We start from the raw sequence: 11,748 nt of genomic DNA, 5'->3' as shown, positions 1-11,748 counted from the left end.
CGGCTGTCTCTGGGCATGCCGGTTCCCTTCCAAGTTTGCACCGCAAATGCCAGCATCGCCGGCGATTAGGCCCCTTGCAATGCACCCATCCCAAATAAGCGCACAAGAACATAGCGAGAAGCCGTACTTGGGCGCGGCAGGGGCATCTGTCTCAGCCATTGGCTGTTGCCAAACAGGTGCCTGAAGGTTATTGCATATGGGATTTCCAATCAAGTCCTTCTCGAAAACCCAGGCCCTAGGTTCGGCGGAGGTAGTTCAAGGGTCGGAGATGGAAGAAGGTCACTATCCGCCAATGACACCATTTGGAGGAGGCTTCGTAAATTCGCCGAGTCCCTATCAGCCTCCGACTGGAAGAACCTTTGCCCGTCAATCCATGATCGTTGGTGACCGTGCTACTGATGCGATAGCCAGTCAGAAATTTGACCAGGAGTAAGAAGACACGAGCAAGGCAAAGCCATACCCCATCACGGCCATGAAACTCCTGAACAGCTGTGAAGGCGCGTCCAGCACGAATACATTGGAAATGATCCGTCAATGGCGTCAGCTCAAGAGCCGAAACTGGTTGTTGGTTCGACCATGCCTCGTGTTCCTGGTCCCCACACGACTGATTCCAGACTGAAGCCCAGCTTTCGCGGCCAGTGGAAATAGTTGTGAGGGCCACGTCTTAAGCAGAGAAAGAGAACTACTGAAGTAGACTCGGGATAGGGCTTTCGTATCTGTGCCTCTCCTCTGTTTTCACTAAATGTTCGGCTCGAAAACGGTCAGCCAGTCGGGGCGTGGAGAGATGCTGTGCTCGGGTGTTGATCGATGCAGTGTGTGACCACGATGCTCAGCCGGCCTCGGCATCGTGGTCGAAACGAACTTTGTTGTTCAGCTTCGATACGTGGCGACGTCTCAAAAAGTCCTCGAGTGCGGCAGTTACCAATTTCCTAGACCATGGCCGTAGTAACAATGCATAGATTGATGAGGTGGACTCATCATGGCATGGTTGCTGGAGGCCATCGATTCCTTCACCGCGGAAGTAGCGGAAGGGGCATGACAGTCCGTCAGCCATGACAAAGAACTTGAAACCGAAGTTGAACTGCAATGTTGCGGACTAGACGTGATAAAAGCCCAGACAGTGGACTATGATGTTCTGATGTGCCATTGTAAAGAGAAGGGTCTAAAGGGAAAGGGAACAGACGCGACGGGAAGTGTCATCCGTTCTTGGACATTCGTGGACGGTCGAGCCAATACAAAACTGGCGGCAAGTTGAACCTCGGCCCGCCCCCGGATTTGTTAGTGCTAGGCTTGGTTTCCCCGCGCTCAACCGGTAATGTCTCATCAGTGAGATGATAGATGTAGACACAGCGTTTGTGTCCCAAAATTGATTTTGTTCCCAACTCTTAAATGCGATCTTCTGTCATGTCTTGAAGATAATACTAACCCACGAACCGAAAGAAAAAGAAGCGCACTTGAACTTTGAGGATTCGAAGAAAACCCACCATGTCCGAGTCCGCCAAGCAACGTGTCCAGGCGATTGGTAACCATCTTGCCGCCAATAAAGTCATTCCATCCGTTGTCAAGATGGCTGGCGACTCGAATGGACCTAGAGTAACTGGGAAAGTGGTTATCATCACCGGTAAGTCGACTTGTACTTGCTGTAGGCCGCTTGCTTTTCGTGGGTTGAGGCTAACGGTTCTGAAGGGGCAAACTCCATTCTCGGTATTGGCCGAGCATCTGCTCATCAGTTTGCCCAGAACGGGGCAAAGGCAGTCTACATCTGCGACTACGATGATTCCAACCTTGAAGAACACAAGCGCGAGATCGAAACACTATATTCCAGCGCGAATGTACACACGCGACAGTTTGATGCTGCTGATGAAAAAGCCATCAGCGAGGTTGTCAAGGATGCTCTGGACCGGTACGGACGGCTCGATGTCTTCTTTGCCAATGCCGGAATTATTGGCCCTCATACCAAGTTCTCCGACGTTGAAGCTGATGAGTTTATGGAGACGATGCGGGTCAACGCGCTCGGGTAGGACGCCTGGTTTTCTTTCCGTCCGAACTGCCCTTTCTTGTCTGGTTGATCTCGTAGAGCATCGCTAACCATGCATACCATCAAAGCCCCTTTCTTGCCGCCAAATACGCGGCGCCGGCCATGCAAAAAACATCGGCGGAGAAGCCAAAGTCCTCCGGGAGCATTATCATGACAGCTTCGGTAGCCGGTTTGCGGTCCAACGCCGGTGGGACGCCATACTCTGCTTCAAAGGCAGCCGTCGTCAGCATGGCACAAACCATTGCCTACCAACTGGTCGGGACCAACATCCGGGTCAACGCTCTCTGCCCCGGCCTGATCGAGACGGCTATGACGGCGCCCGTGTTCGACAGCGCACGAGCTCGGGGTACCGAAGGTAAGATTGGACAGCTCAACCCTCTCAGGAGGGGTGGACATGCTGACGAGATTGCGCGTGTGGCCTTGTTCCTGGGAAGTGATGAGAGTAGCTATGTCAACGCGCAAGCATGGGCGGTGGATGGTGGTCTAAGTTCTGGCCATCCTTATGTGCCTGGCAAGATTGCGTAGACCACTGGGACGATATCATAACTAGAGTGAGTGTGACCTTGACCGAGAAGGAATCACATACTTTTGCAGTATTTGGCATCCCTTGCTTGGGCAAACAGTGTGATGATGATGTGTTTTCGACAAGGGCGTACTGTAGTCGTTGCCCGAAACCGCGGGCGGTCAAAAAGGGGGCAACTTCTCCCTCCAGGTTGTAAAGTCTTCACCGACTGGGTATAGCGGCATTGCCATGTACGTGCTGATGTAGAATAGTGTGTACCATCCTTTTGGAGTCTTAGAGCATCTCCAGGCCAAACCCTCCCGCCTTTAGCTGCATGGCTACCATGGACAGGTAAAGCTGACTTCGTTGCCCGGGCACCTCTACTCTAGACCGGAAAGAGACCTCTCGCGAGTACACACAAACAGCAGGCACATGGCCCATGAAATTGAGAGAGAATCAAGTGGGAAATACAATTCAGCTCATTGAAATTGTCCCACAACAAGACTGACCAGGTTCAGTGTTTTAAGAGCATGGGCGCCGAGGCAAGGAGACGTGGGGGGAAAGTCTCAGGAGAAGGGAAGTTGGGGAAACGCGGGTATGTAGCTGGGGACTACAGTTCATAACAGCTGACGATACAGTGATGCTGTACAGTAGGATGGCCCTCCTCTGACCAATCGCGAAACCTCCACTGTCAGGATCTACGGTTCCCATAGTAGCAGCGGTGTGGGGTGCATCCCGTTGCATCTGTGGAAATGCCTTTCATCTGCTGGGATTGTCCGATGGCCTCTTGTCTTGACGAAGTCTCTTTCATCAAAGTTGATTCGACATTTGATGTCTTGACCTCACAACGTCAGGTTGGCCACGAGAAATCAATATTTTCCAAAAAGCCCGGGAATCTGTCAGAGACTCTGCTTTGGTGTTATCGGTGGCTTCCCAATTCAATGGCAATCTCGTTTCCATGTCCCAGGTGTTCAACTCGGCAGGCAGATTGACAGCGCCCAAGGTAGCGATCGGCATCTTCGACTGTCCACCCGCGGAAGTTGGTCCTGACCTAGTGTATGTATTGAAATTTCCTAGCGAGGCGCCCTGGTCGCTTCTGACCCAGGCTACTACCCTTGGGCCAGAAACCGCGAACGTGTCGAACTCTTTGAGGAACTGAATGGTATCAGTCATGCTACCACTCATTACCAGGCAAGGTATGTAGGTAAGTACTTCCGCCTCACTGTCTCGTAAAAAAAAAATGGGACCCGGGCGTGTCAGATGTGACTATCTTGTAGAGGGAGGGTAGCATTTGATGTGTGCCATTTGTGCCATCACCCTCGAGTAGCAATTGAGTATGGTACGGCGTTTGATGTTAACTTACGATCTTACATAGTGCTCCCAATTTGAGGTAAGAAACAGTACCACCCGCGCTCGAACTATGCGGCTAGGTGGACTGTTCAAGGCGAGCAGAGGAGACGATGACGTTATAGCCTGCGTGCTCACGCGACCTGACTGCACTGCAGTCTTTTTTTCTTCTTCTTTTTTTTCTGCTTCTTGCCAAGTACACTCAATTTAAGCGTCTTCCAACTTTGAAAGCCAACTTGGGCCTGGCCGTTCAAGCCCGTGCTCAAAAGAATGTGACCGATATTCGAATCATTAGGTTTGGCGGCACTATGCGCGTGTGTAGCCTTTTCCTCTTTCTCTGGGGCTTTCATCGCACCTTGCACTTGATCTTGTTGAACACACACGTTTTACTTCGCAGCACTTCCTAGCACATCCATGGCCCAAGCAAACAAGCTGATGACCAGAAGAGCAGAAAGTATGAGTGATTTCTTGTGAATGGAAAGAATGTGCATACAGTAATGCACTCGGATGCTGTAAGCGGTAATATTATTATTACATATCTGCTGTACAAATCGAATGTTCTGGGACCGCTTTGTCCGTTGCTCGGTCTCCGCTCGCATGTCCACGTCTGCCTGGGAGGTTAAGTTGGGCTTGGATCGCGCTGCAAAAGGATCACAGTATTCGTTCACCCTCCAACCTCTAGCCTGTCCGCGAGTTGGAAGCAGTGGAAGAAGTAGATATTTGGCATTCCGGGCAAGTGGTATTTCCAGTAGTGTATATATGATGCTACATTATTCCTGAGGATTTTGTGGCTGTTTATATCTGTGATGTCAGGCGTAGGCCGATCCCGATTCAGGCACTCCTCGCACTGGACGGGACTGAGTCTTTTGATGACAAAGTCCACGGTATAGAAGAAGCGCCCGACTCCCTTTCTTTGCCTTTCAGACAACCACGATGACTGAGATGAAGAGACCGAATCTTTGTGACTTTCGGTTCAGGGGCAGTGATGGGGTGCCAACCCGCCTTCTCTCATCCTGGTTCGTACCTTAGGTACCTCTACGCCTACCAGCTCCTGTACGTACACCATTGGGTCTTGAGCGGCTGAGTGCGATGGGCAGACGTCCGACGTTGACAGGTGCAAGTTGGAGATTCACACTTCGACTCGCTCTCACAAAGCAAGCCAGGTTTCTGCCGACCGAAGCAGGGCCGGTCAGGGATCCAGCCGTGCCAGCTATACACGTGTAAAATGTTCCAAATGCAGGGTCTGCCAGAGAGGGCGACTGTATTTTCAGTGGCGAGCGAGTCTGATTGACTCATTGATTGGCCTACCGGGCGTCATACCGGGTCTTGGCTGCTCAGACGGGTCCGGTGTTCTACAAAATAATGGGTAGTACAGCTGCATACCACAGTACATCAGGTAGGAAACGGCATGTCCACACCTCTGGTGTAGTGCAGAGGTACGTACCATTACACAGAGGTAGTAGCGTGGTGTAGAGTCAAGTACCAGTGCCACTAACGACCAATGGCCTAGACCCCACACAGTTTTACGCTAGTGCGCCATGAATCCCCCCCATCACACTGCGGCAACCGTAGGCGAAGCCCGCAATTAAGTCTTACTTGACAATGAATTCCATCTTTTTAATCCGGCCATTCCCTCACATGGAAGACGGCCTTTTCCTTCAACACTACCCACTCGTCTGGACGACATTTGATGCGCTCAACTTAACACCCGCCCCTTCAGGCACCACCGCCATCACAGTAACGATAACGCTACCCTCGATCTTGAAACTGGTTTTCACACCAGAGTTATCCCGATCTTTGCATCTCCCCATTGCACTCTTCGGCGCTCGCTCACGTGTCCCGCCCACAACCCTCGACGAGACCTCTTTTACCGTCCTCGATCAGAGGCAACTGAAGTATCACCGGACCTCGAGTTTCCCGTTCGCATACCCTCGCAGGAAAGCCCGACGAGCTCGGGCTTTCCCAGGTACATATCTATCCACGACACACCCCCACACAACCCCGGAACAATTTGGGAAATCAGCAAAAATGGGCAGCTCATAGTCTCCAGAAAGAAGTGCCCTGGGACGCTTATGATTCCACTGCTCGTCAACACAGAAACCAGACCGTCCGTACCACTTCCACTACCAACAGTAGCCCATTGCATCTTCTCCATTTCCACCTCCAACAGTCTACCAGACCGAAAACGTTCCAGTCAACGACAAGCCGCCGTGCTGATCAATTCGAACCGCCAACCCATCTGCTACCCCTGCACTACTTCTTCGGTCAAACCAGCTTCCCCTGTCTCTCTTTGAGCATCTCCTTAGCTCTGGCCGGTTCTGGCTCTCTGATGATTCACTCTGACTACTCAACGCTTGCTTCGTCGACTAAGAGCGTCCTGTAACCCAACCGCTGCAATCGAAATCCATGACAGCCCTGGCTACTATGGCCGGGGGCAACAAGACCGTCATGAAGAGGAACACGAGAGCATTTGTTGGTGACAACACAGAGCAGGCCCTGGTTGGGCCTCAATCAGAAAGGTTGGCGAAGGAAGATGAGAGGGCGGACGTGGGACCGCACAGGAAGGGCTCCATAGGCACATTCACAAGTCAAAGCAGCCGCTCAAGCCGCCAAACGAGCCTCGAGTGCTCACCCATGACTGCCGCGACGTCATTGGATACGGATCTGTCAGATTTGAGCAAAGATGAACACTTTAGCCTCCCTGACGCACTTCGCGATATCGAGCCTCCACATGCCGTTCAAGCCTACAGTCACAGTGCCAAAGCTCCCTTGCGGCCAAATCCTACTTTACCGCTCATTCCCTCAGAGGGGCGCCCCAAGAACTTTGGTGTCGTTGTTCCTGGGGTATATCGAAGTAGCTTTCCACAGACCGAGGACTACCCATTCATCGAGGGCCTCAAGTTGAAGACCATGGTGTTGGTTACCCGGATTAAAACCTTTTTTTCTCTTCCAACATACTGACATGGGTTTTCCAGCACATTGGTCCAGAAGGACTTCCCCGAGGGCTATGATGCTTTTCTCAGCAGAAATGGAATCAAGCATCATGTCTTTGACATGAAGGGCACCAAGAAAGAAGCCATTCCCATTACGACGATGAAGGCCATCCTCCGGCTGGTACTCAACCAAGCCAATCACCCGCTCTTGATTCACTGTAACCACGGAAAGGTAAACCTCCCCTCGACGATATGTTGACTTGGTGGAACGGTCAGGCTGATTTCGGTTGTGCAGCATCGCACCGGCTGCGTGGTTGGGATCGTTCGTAAGACTCTTGGCTGGGACGTGAGCAATATACTCGAGGAATACCGGAGTTATGCCGAGCCCAAAGTCCGCGAGACCGATGTCAACTACATCCAAGGATTCGAAATGGCTCAAATTTCGAACCTCTTCTCCAAGGACATGAACTTGCGGCAATGGCGATTTGGGTCGCCCAAGTTCGCCAACTCCACGGTCGTGGCCATGATTTTCTTGTTATTCTGGTACCATTTTTCCGGAATTCCGCTGCCAACTTCGGACGCGGTGGATCGCAAGCTGCTCACCCAGTAGCTTTTCGGCGTGGCCTTCGGATGCCCGTCAGTTCTTTTTGGTCATGTTATCACACTTTTTAGCCCCCACAACCCCACAGGCACCATACAGACTCAGCGTAGCTTGATCAGGCGGCGAGGAGAATTCCATTGTCAAAGGAGAATGAAGTGGAAGGATTTTGGTTAAATCGGAATACGGGATCCAGCGAATATCCTGCTTCGGAGTGGGTACAGTGGCGTGGCGTTGCAATGGGATCTTTCGGTACGGGAAATCTGGTGGGCTGGCAGACGGCTTTTATTCAGGGGCATCACATGGCCACGAACCCAGATCCGGAGCTGACAGGCCTGCAATCGGTTTTACTTGCATGGAGAAGATAAACTAGGATGGAGAGCGGAGACTATCAAGTGCTGAGTGTCTCCTGGCGTTCGTGTGGTTTCTTGGTTTACATGAGGGCGGTTCCCTATGTTCATATGTCCAAATCATGTTTATGGTTTCTGCATTTAGTTATACGCTATTCAAGCTCACAGCTCCCAGAAAAGCGAGCAGGAAATCCAGCACCCATTTGGCGTCTGCTGCTCAAAGCGAACACATTCAGAAGTGTGACTTTGCGCATTCCCGAGTATTCCCTGTCTGCCATTTCTCACCCCTTGACGCCGCCAAAATGTTTGCTCTTTATGGTACAGTATGTTACAGACACACAGCTTCTCCCGCCAAAAGAAAACCTGCCAAACAACAAACCCGTCTAGTCCCTCACCTTCCAGCAACTTCTGGATGTGCAGTTACTTGTAGTGGAATATCCTCGGGCTGTCCACTATAGCACGTCAGAGCACACTCGCTCCTGTATGGCAGACCAATTCTCCTCAACTACAGCGAACGCACTGCTCCACACCATCTCAGCCGTCCCTAAGCCTGGGGGTTCTTCATTCGCTATCGCTGTACATGCCCCACTTGTCCATCTCCTTCCTCTCCTGCTCCTCGGCCTTGCGATCACCCGTCACATACGTGTATGTGCCCGCAATCACGTTGGCTGCGCTCAGACCCATGGCCGTAGCCCGGACCGCGCCGCGAGCCGAAAACTTGTTCTTGAGCGCGGCGGGACGGCGGCGGGCAGCGAGGAGGAAGTAGATGCCGCTCCAGGCGGCCGTCATGCCGGCGCTGTCGATCTTGAAGCCAGCTACGCTGAGGTAGCTCGAGAACATGAGGAGAGGAGTGAGGAGCATGGGCATGGCCTGGAAGGGGCGCCAGTGGAGGGCAGTGATGAGGGTTGCTAGGCCCATGCCGGGGAGGGAAGAGGCTATGTTTGAGCGTTAGTATCAAGAGCATGTAAGTGAGGATTGTGAGTAGAGTGAGTAAGTAGTTGAGATACTCACATCCCCAAGCCCTGACGCGGTCCACGATGGATGCCTTGGTTTCTTCGGTGGACATGATGGGTGTGAAAGTATAGGATTTGATTGTTGATTTTTCTTACTATCTCAACACCAGCTTTTTCTGTTTACCAAATTTTAGCTATCTGCAGTTTGAATCGGCTCATGTCAAATCGAAGGCAGTTGTGACAACACTGGTGGATGACTAAGCAAACTGGACCCATTCCTTGTTGCCGCTCCCGTCCAGTTCACGATTGCGATCGGTCGTTCTCCATTTTTCGGCCAAAACGCACGGGGGCACGAGCCATGTGTGAAGGGAATGGAAAGAAACGTAAGCGTGGAATTTACCTACAAGCTGTCCACAGTCTGCGGGATAGTCAGCGAGTTAAGTACAACCCGTTCAATTTTTATGTTCCTGTAGTCGCTACGCGCGTCTATGCAAGCGAATCTACTTGTGAGCATAAGAATCATGTCCAGAAGCATAGAGGTATTGAATGTAGTTGTTCTGGTTTCATAGGGTAGCGATTGTTATAATAACACTCTGTTGTATATGAGGTACTCTCTCACTCTGACTTCCACTGATCAAGACTCGCCAATCGATACGTACCTACACTTTTTTGGACAAGAACCACACCACCGTCCGCTGCAGCGGTTCCCGAAAAAAAGCCACGCTTTCGACTACCCTGTCCGCTCTCCTTGTCAATGCATTTACACAATCGCGAATGACCTGAACCCGGCATCTAGCATCAGAACGCTGTAGAAGTCGTTTTCCCACCTGGGTCTGTGATCCCAATAACAACCAATTATTTGTCGCCGACCTATCGCTCGGCTTTTCATTGTCCAGCTTCAACAAACCTCGACGTTGTCACGGACACCGCCTTTGCCTCGTTGCGTCACTAGTACATTCCCCGGCCCTCCTCAACGAAAGGTCGGCCAACCAGACGATCCGACGCTCAGATTTTACAAAATCACGTTTCGCCTTGATTCTCGAAGATAGTCATCAACAACACCCTTTTCAAATATCTGGGACTAGAACCATAAGACAAAGGGCACATCATGCCCGCAGCCACAACCTCTGGGGCTGATGCCTCAAACGGGTCGTCCGCCCACAACCGCCAGCACAACCAGGGCAACCAAGAGCGCAAATACACAGCCGAGCAGAAGGCTGCGGTCCTGCGAATCCGGAAATGCGAGCCCACCGCCTTTTACGAGATTCTCGAGGTGTCCAAGACATGTACCGACGCCGAGATCAAGAAGGCCTACCGCAAGCAGTCCCTGCTGACACATCCGGACAAGAACGGCCACGAGCACGCCGACGAGGCATTCAAAATGGTGTCGCGCGCCTTCAGCGTCCTGGGTGACAAGGAGAAACGCGACAAGTACGACCGCTTCGGAACCGACCCGGACAGTAGGTTTGCCAGCGCGCAGCAGCAGAATCCGTTTGCCGGCTTTGCGAATAGGGGAGCAGCAAGGGCGCATCAGGGAGGCATGTGGGGAGACGACGCAGACATCAGCCCCGAGGAAATGTTTGCGAGGTTCTTTGGCGGGGGAGGTTTTGGTGGGGGTCCCTTCGGAGCCGGTTTGTGCACCACCTTCAGTCAACAGGACATGGGTTTTCGGTATACTGACATAATTTTCTCGCTGCAGCTTTCGACGGAGGGCCGCAGTTCGTCTTCAACTTTGGCGGCGGGCCTGGTATTCGGGTGCATCAATTCGGCGGAGGAAGGCCCAGGACTCGTCCTCGGCAGGCTGGACAGCAACAAGAAGGAGGCAATAGTATGTGGAGCACATTGATGAGCCTCTTGCCCATCATTATTCTCTTCATCTTCCCCATGATCTCTTCGCTGTTCTCCGGAGCAACAACGGGGCCATCAACACCGGCCATGGCCTTTGAGCAGGCCATACCCCCTTACACAATGGCACGTAAAATGCCCAACGTCAAGGTCAATTACTATGTCAACCCAAACGACGTCAGGCATTATTCTGCCTCGAAGCTGTACAACTTGGATCAGAAGGCCGAGCACATCTTTGTGCAGCAGCTACAGCAACAGTGCGAACGAGAGATGACAGAGAAGCGGCGGTTGATCGAGGAGGCCCAGGGGTGGTTCCGTACAGATCAAGAGAAGTTGGCCAAGGCCGAAAGGTTCGAGACACCAGCTTGTATCAGGATCAAGAACCTTTATTCTCCAGGATCGAAATACTAAAACGGAGGTTGATATCTGTTTTGCGGAGAGGGTTGTCGTGATGTGGAGGCTGTTTTGTGTTGGGCCCAAACGCTGGGCAGTTTTAGTGAGCTGTACGCATAGCATGCAGTTCCGTGGGAGGCCTTCTTGAGTAGACCAAGAGACGGAGCGGAAGTCGAAACGTATACTTGATGCGTACTGGCTAACGTCTTATGAGAAATGATGTTTGTGTAATCCTAATATAAATATCTGTGTATTTACATGGGGTTCCTGGTCACTTCTTCTTCGTGACATTCTTACCTTTGAATCGGGAAATGGCCACAAGTGTTAAGGTTGCTGAGGGCCGTGGGCCATGGCCTAGAATGAGCCATTATACCTACTAGCAATTCTCTTCGTGGGATGTCATCGATTACCTCTACGCCCAATACAATGGGACTAAAGTACCTACCTCTAGGTCACAACTCGGTGGCAGGCGGAAATAGTACACTATGTAGACATTCCGGGTTCCTGTGTCAAGTGGAATTGTTAATATCACCCACAGCATGGATGCCTGCTGGATCGCCTAGGCAGGAGAGGAGATGACGAGGCCTTACGGGGAGGGCAAGGGAAGTGCCCTGGTGAGGGGTAGCTGCTGCTGCTGCCGCCAGCCTGCAATGAACCATGAGCGTGGGAGGCCGTCAGAGTGGCCAACAACGTAATTCGCCTATGCAAGCTGCTTCCCCTCGGATCCTCATGCCCGGCCAAGCATTACACCAGCCTCCGACTGTCCAGCCTTCTATTAGGTTGTAGGTA

General features: G+C 52.0%; 4 protein-coding genes across 4 annotated transcripts; 3 read left to right on the top strand and 1 right to left on the bottom strand.

Annotated features, from left to right (window-relative positions):
* Positions 1 to 1,485: 1,485 nt before the first annotated feature.
* B0T23DRAFT_319766 (uncharacterized protein) lies at positions 1,486 to 2,563 on the top strand (the record flags this gene model as incomplete). Its single annotated transcript, XM_062835141.1, has 3 exons — positions 1,486 to 1,621; positions 1,687 to 2,017; positions 2,107 to 2,563. The coding sequence occupies 3 exons, from the start codon at positions 1,486 to 1,488 to the stop codon at positions 2,561 to 2,563; spliced, it is 924 nt and encodes a 307-aa protein (XP_062691597.1).
* A 3,730-nt stretch (positions 2,564 to 6,293) lies between these two features.
* Positions 6,294 to 7,885, top strand: B0T23DRAFT_359790 (tyrosine phosphatase family-domain-containing protein; the record flags this gene model as incomplete). The annotated part of the gene is made up of 3 exons (XM_062836240.1): positions 6,294 to 6,802; positions 6,863 to 7,052; positions 7,116 to 7,885. 3 exons carry the CDS (start codon positions 6,294 to 6,296, stop codon positions 7,428 to 7,430), a joined length of 1,014 nt encoding a protein of 337 aa, XP_062691596.1. The 3' UTR covers positions 7,431 to 7,885.
* A 3-nt stretch (positions 7,886 to 7,888) lies between these two features.
* Positions 7,889 to 9,290, bottom strand: B0T23DRAFT_359788 (uncharacterized protein). The gene is made up of 2 exons (XM_062836239.1): positions 8,780 to 9,290; positions 7,889 to 8,703 (listed from the first exon to the last, which is right to left on the bottom strand). The coding sequence occupies exons 1-2, from the start codon at positions 8,832 to 8,834 to the stop codon at positions 8,330 to 8,332; spliced, it is 429 nt and encodes a 142-aa protein (XP_062691595.1). The 5' UTR covers positions 8,835 to 9,290; the 3' UTR covers positions 7,889 to 8,329.
* A 391-nt stretch (positions 9,291 to 9,681) lies between these two features.
* B0T23DRAFT_161153 (uncharacterized protein) lies at positions 9,682 to 11,166 on the top strand. Its single transcript, XM_062832730.1, has 2 exons — positions 9,682 to 10,352; positions 10,421 to 11,166. The coding sequence occupies exons 1-2, from the start codon at positions 9,830 to 9,832 to the stop codon at positions 10,975 to 10,977; spliced, it is 1,080 nt and encodes a 359-aa protein (XP_062691594.1). The 5' UTR covers positions 9,682 to 9,829; the 3' UTR covers positions 10,978 to 11,166.
* The last annotated feature ends 582 nt before the right edge of the window (positions 11,167 to 11,748 follow it).

This window comes from Neurospora hispaniola (genome assembly GCF_033458365.1).
Source record: "Neurospora hispaniola strain FGSC 10403 chromosome Unknown B0T23scaffold_5, whole genome shotgun sequence".
Taxonomy (NCBI): Eukaryota; Fungi; Ascomycota; class Sordariomycetes; order Sordariales; family Sordariaceae; genus Neurospora; species Neurospora hispaniola.
Note: the sequence above shows the minus strand (reverse complement) of the source record. Positions and strands in the feature narration are given on the sequence as shown.

Bases quoted from the DNA above. Each gene is read 5' to 3' on its own strand.
- B0T23DRAFT_161153 (XM_062832730.1), top strand. From the start codon at position 9,830: ATGCCCGCAGCCACAACCTCTGGGGCTGATGCCTCAAACGGGTCGTCC. The intron at 10,353-10,420 runs GTTTGTGCACCA...TTCTCGCTGCAG, and splicing joins TGGGGGTCCCTTCGGAGCCG to CTTTCGACGGAGGGCCGCAG.
- B0T23DRAFT_359788 (XM_062836239.1), bottom strand. From the start codon at position 8,834: ATGTCCACCGAAGAAACCAAGGCATCCATCGTGGACCGCGTCAGGGCT. The intron at 8,704-8,779 runs GTGAGTATCTCA...GCTCAAACATAG, and splicing joins CCGCGTCAGGGCTTGGGGAT to CCTCTTCCCTCCCCGGCATG.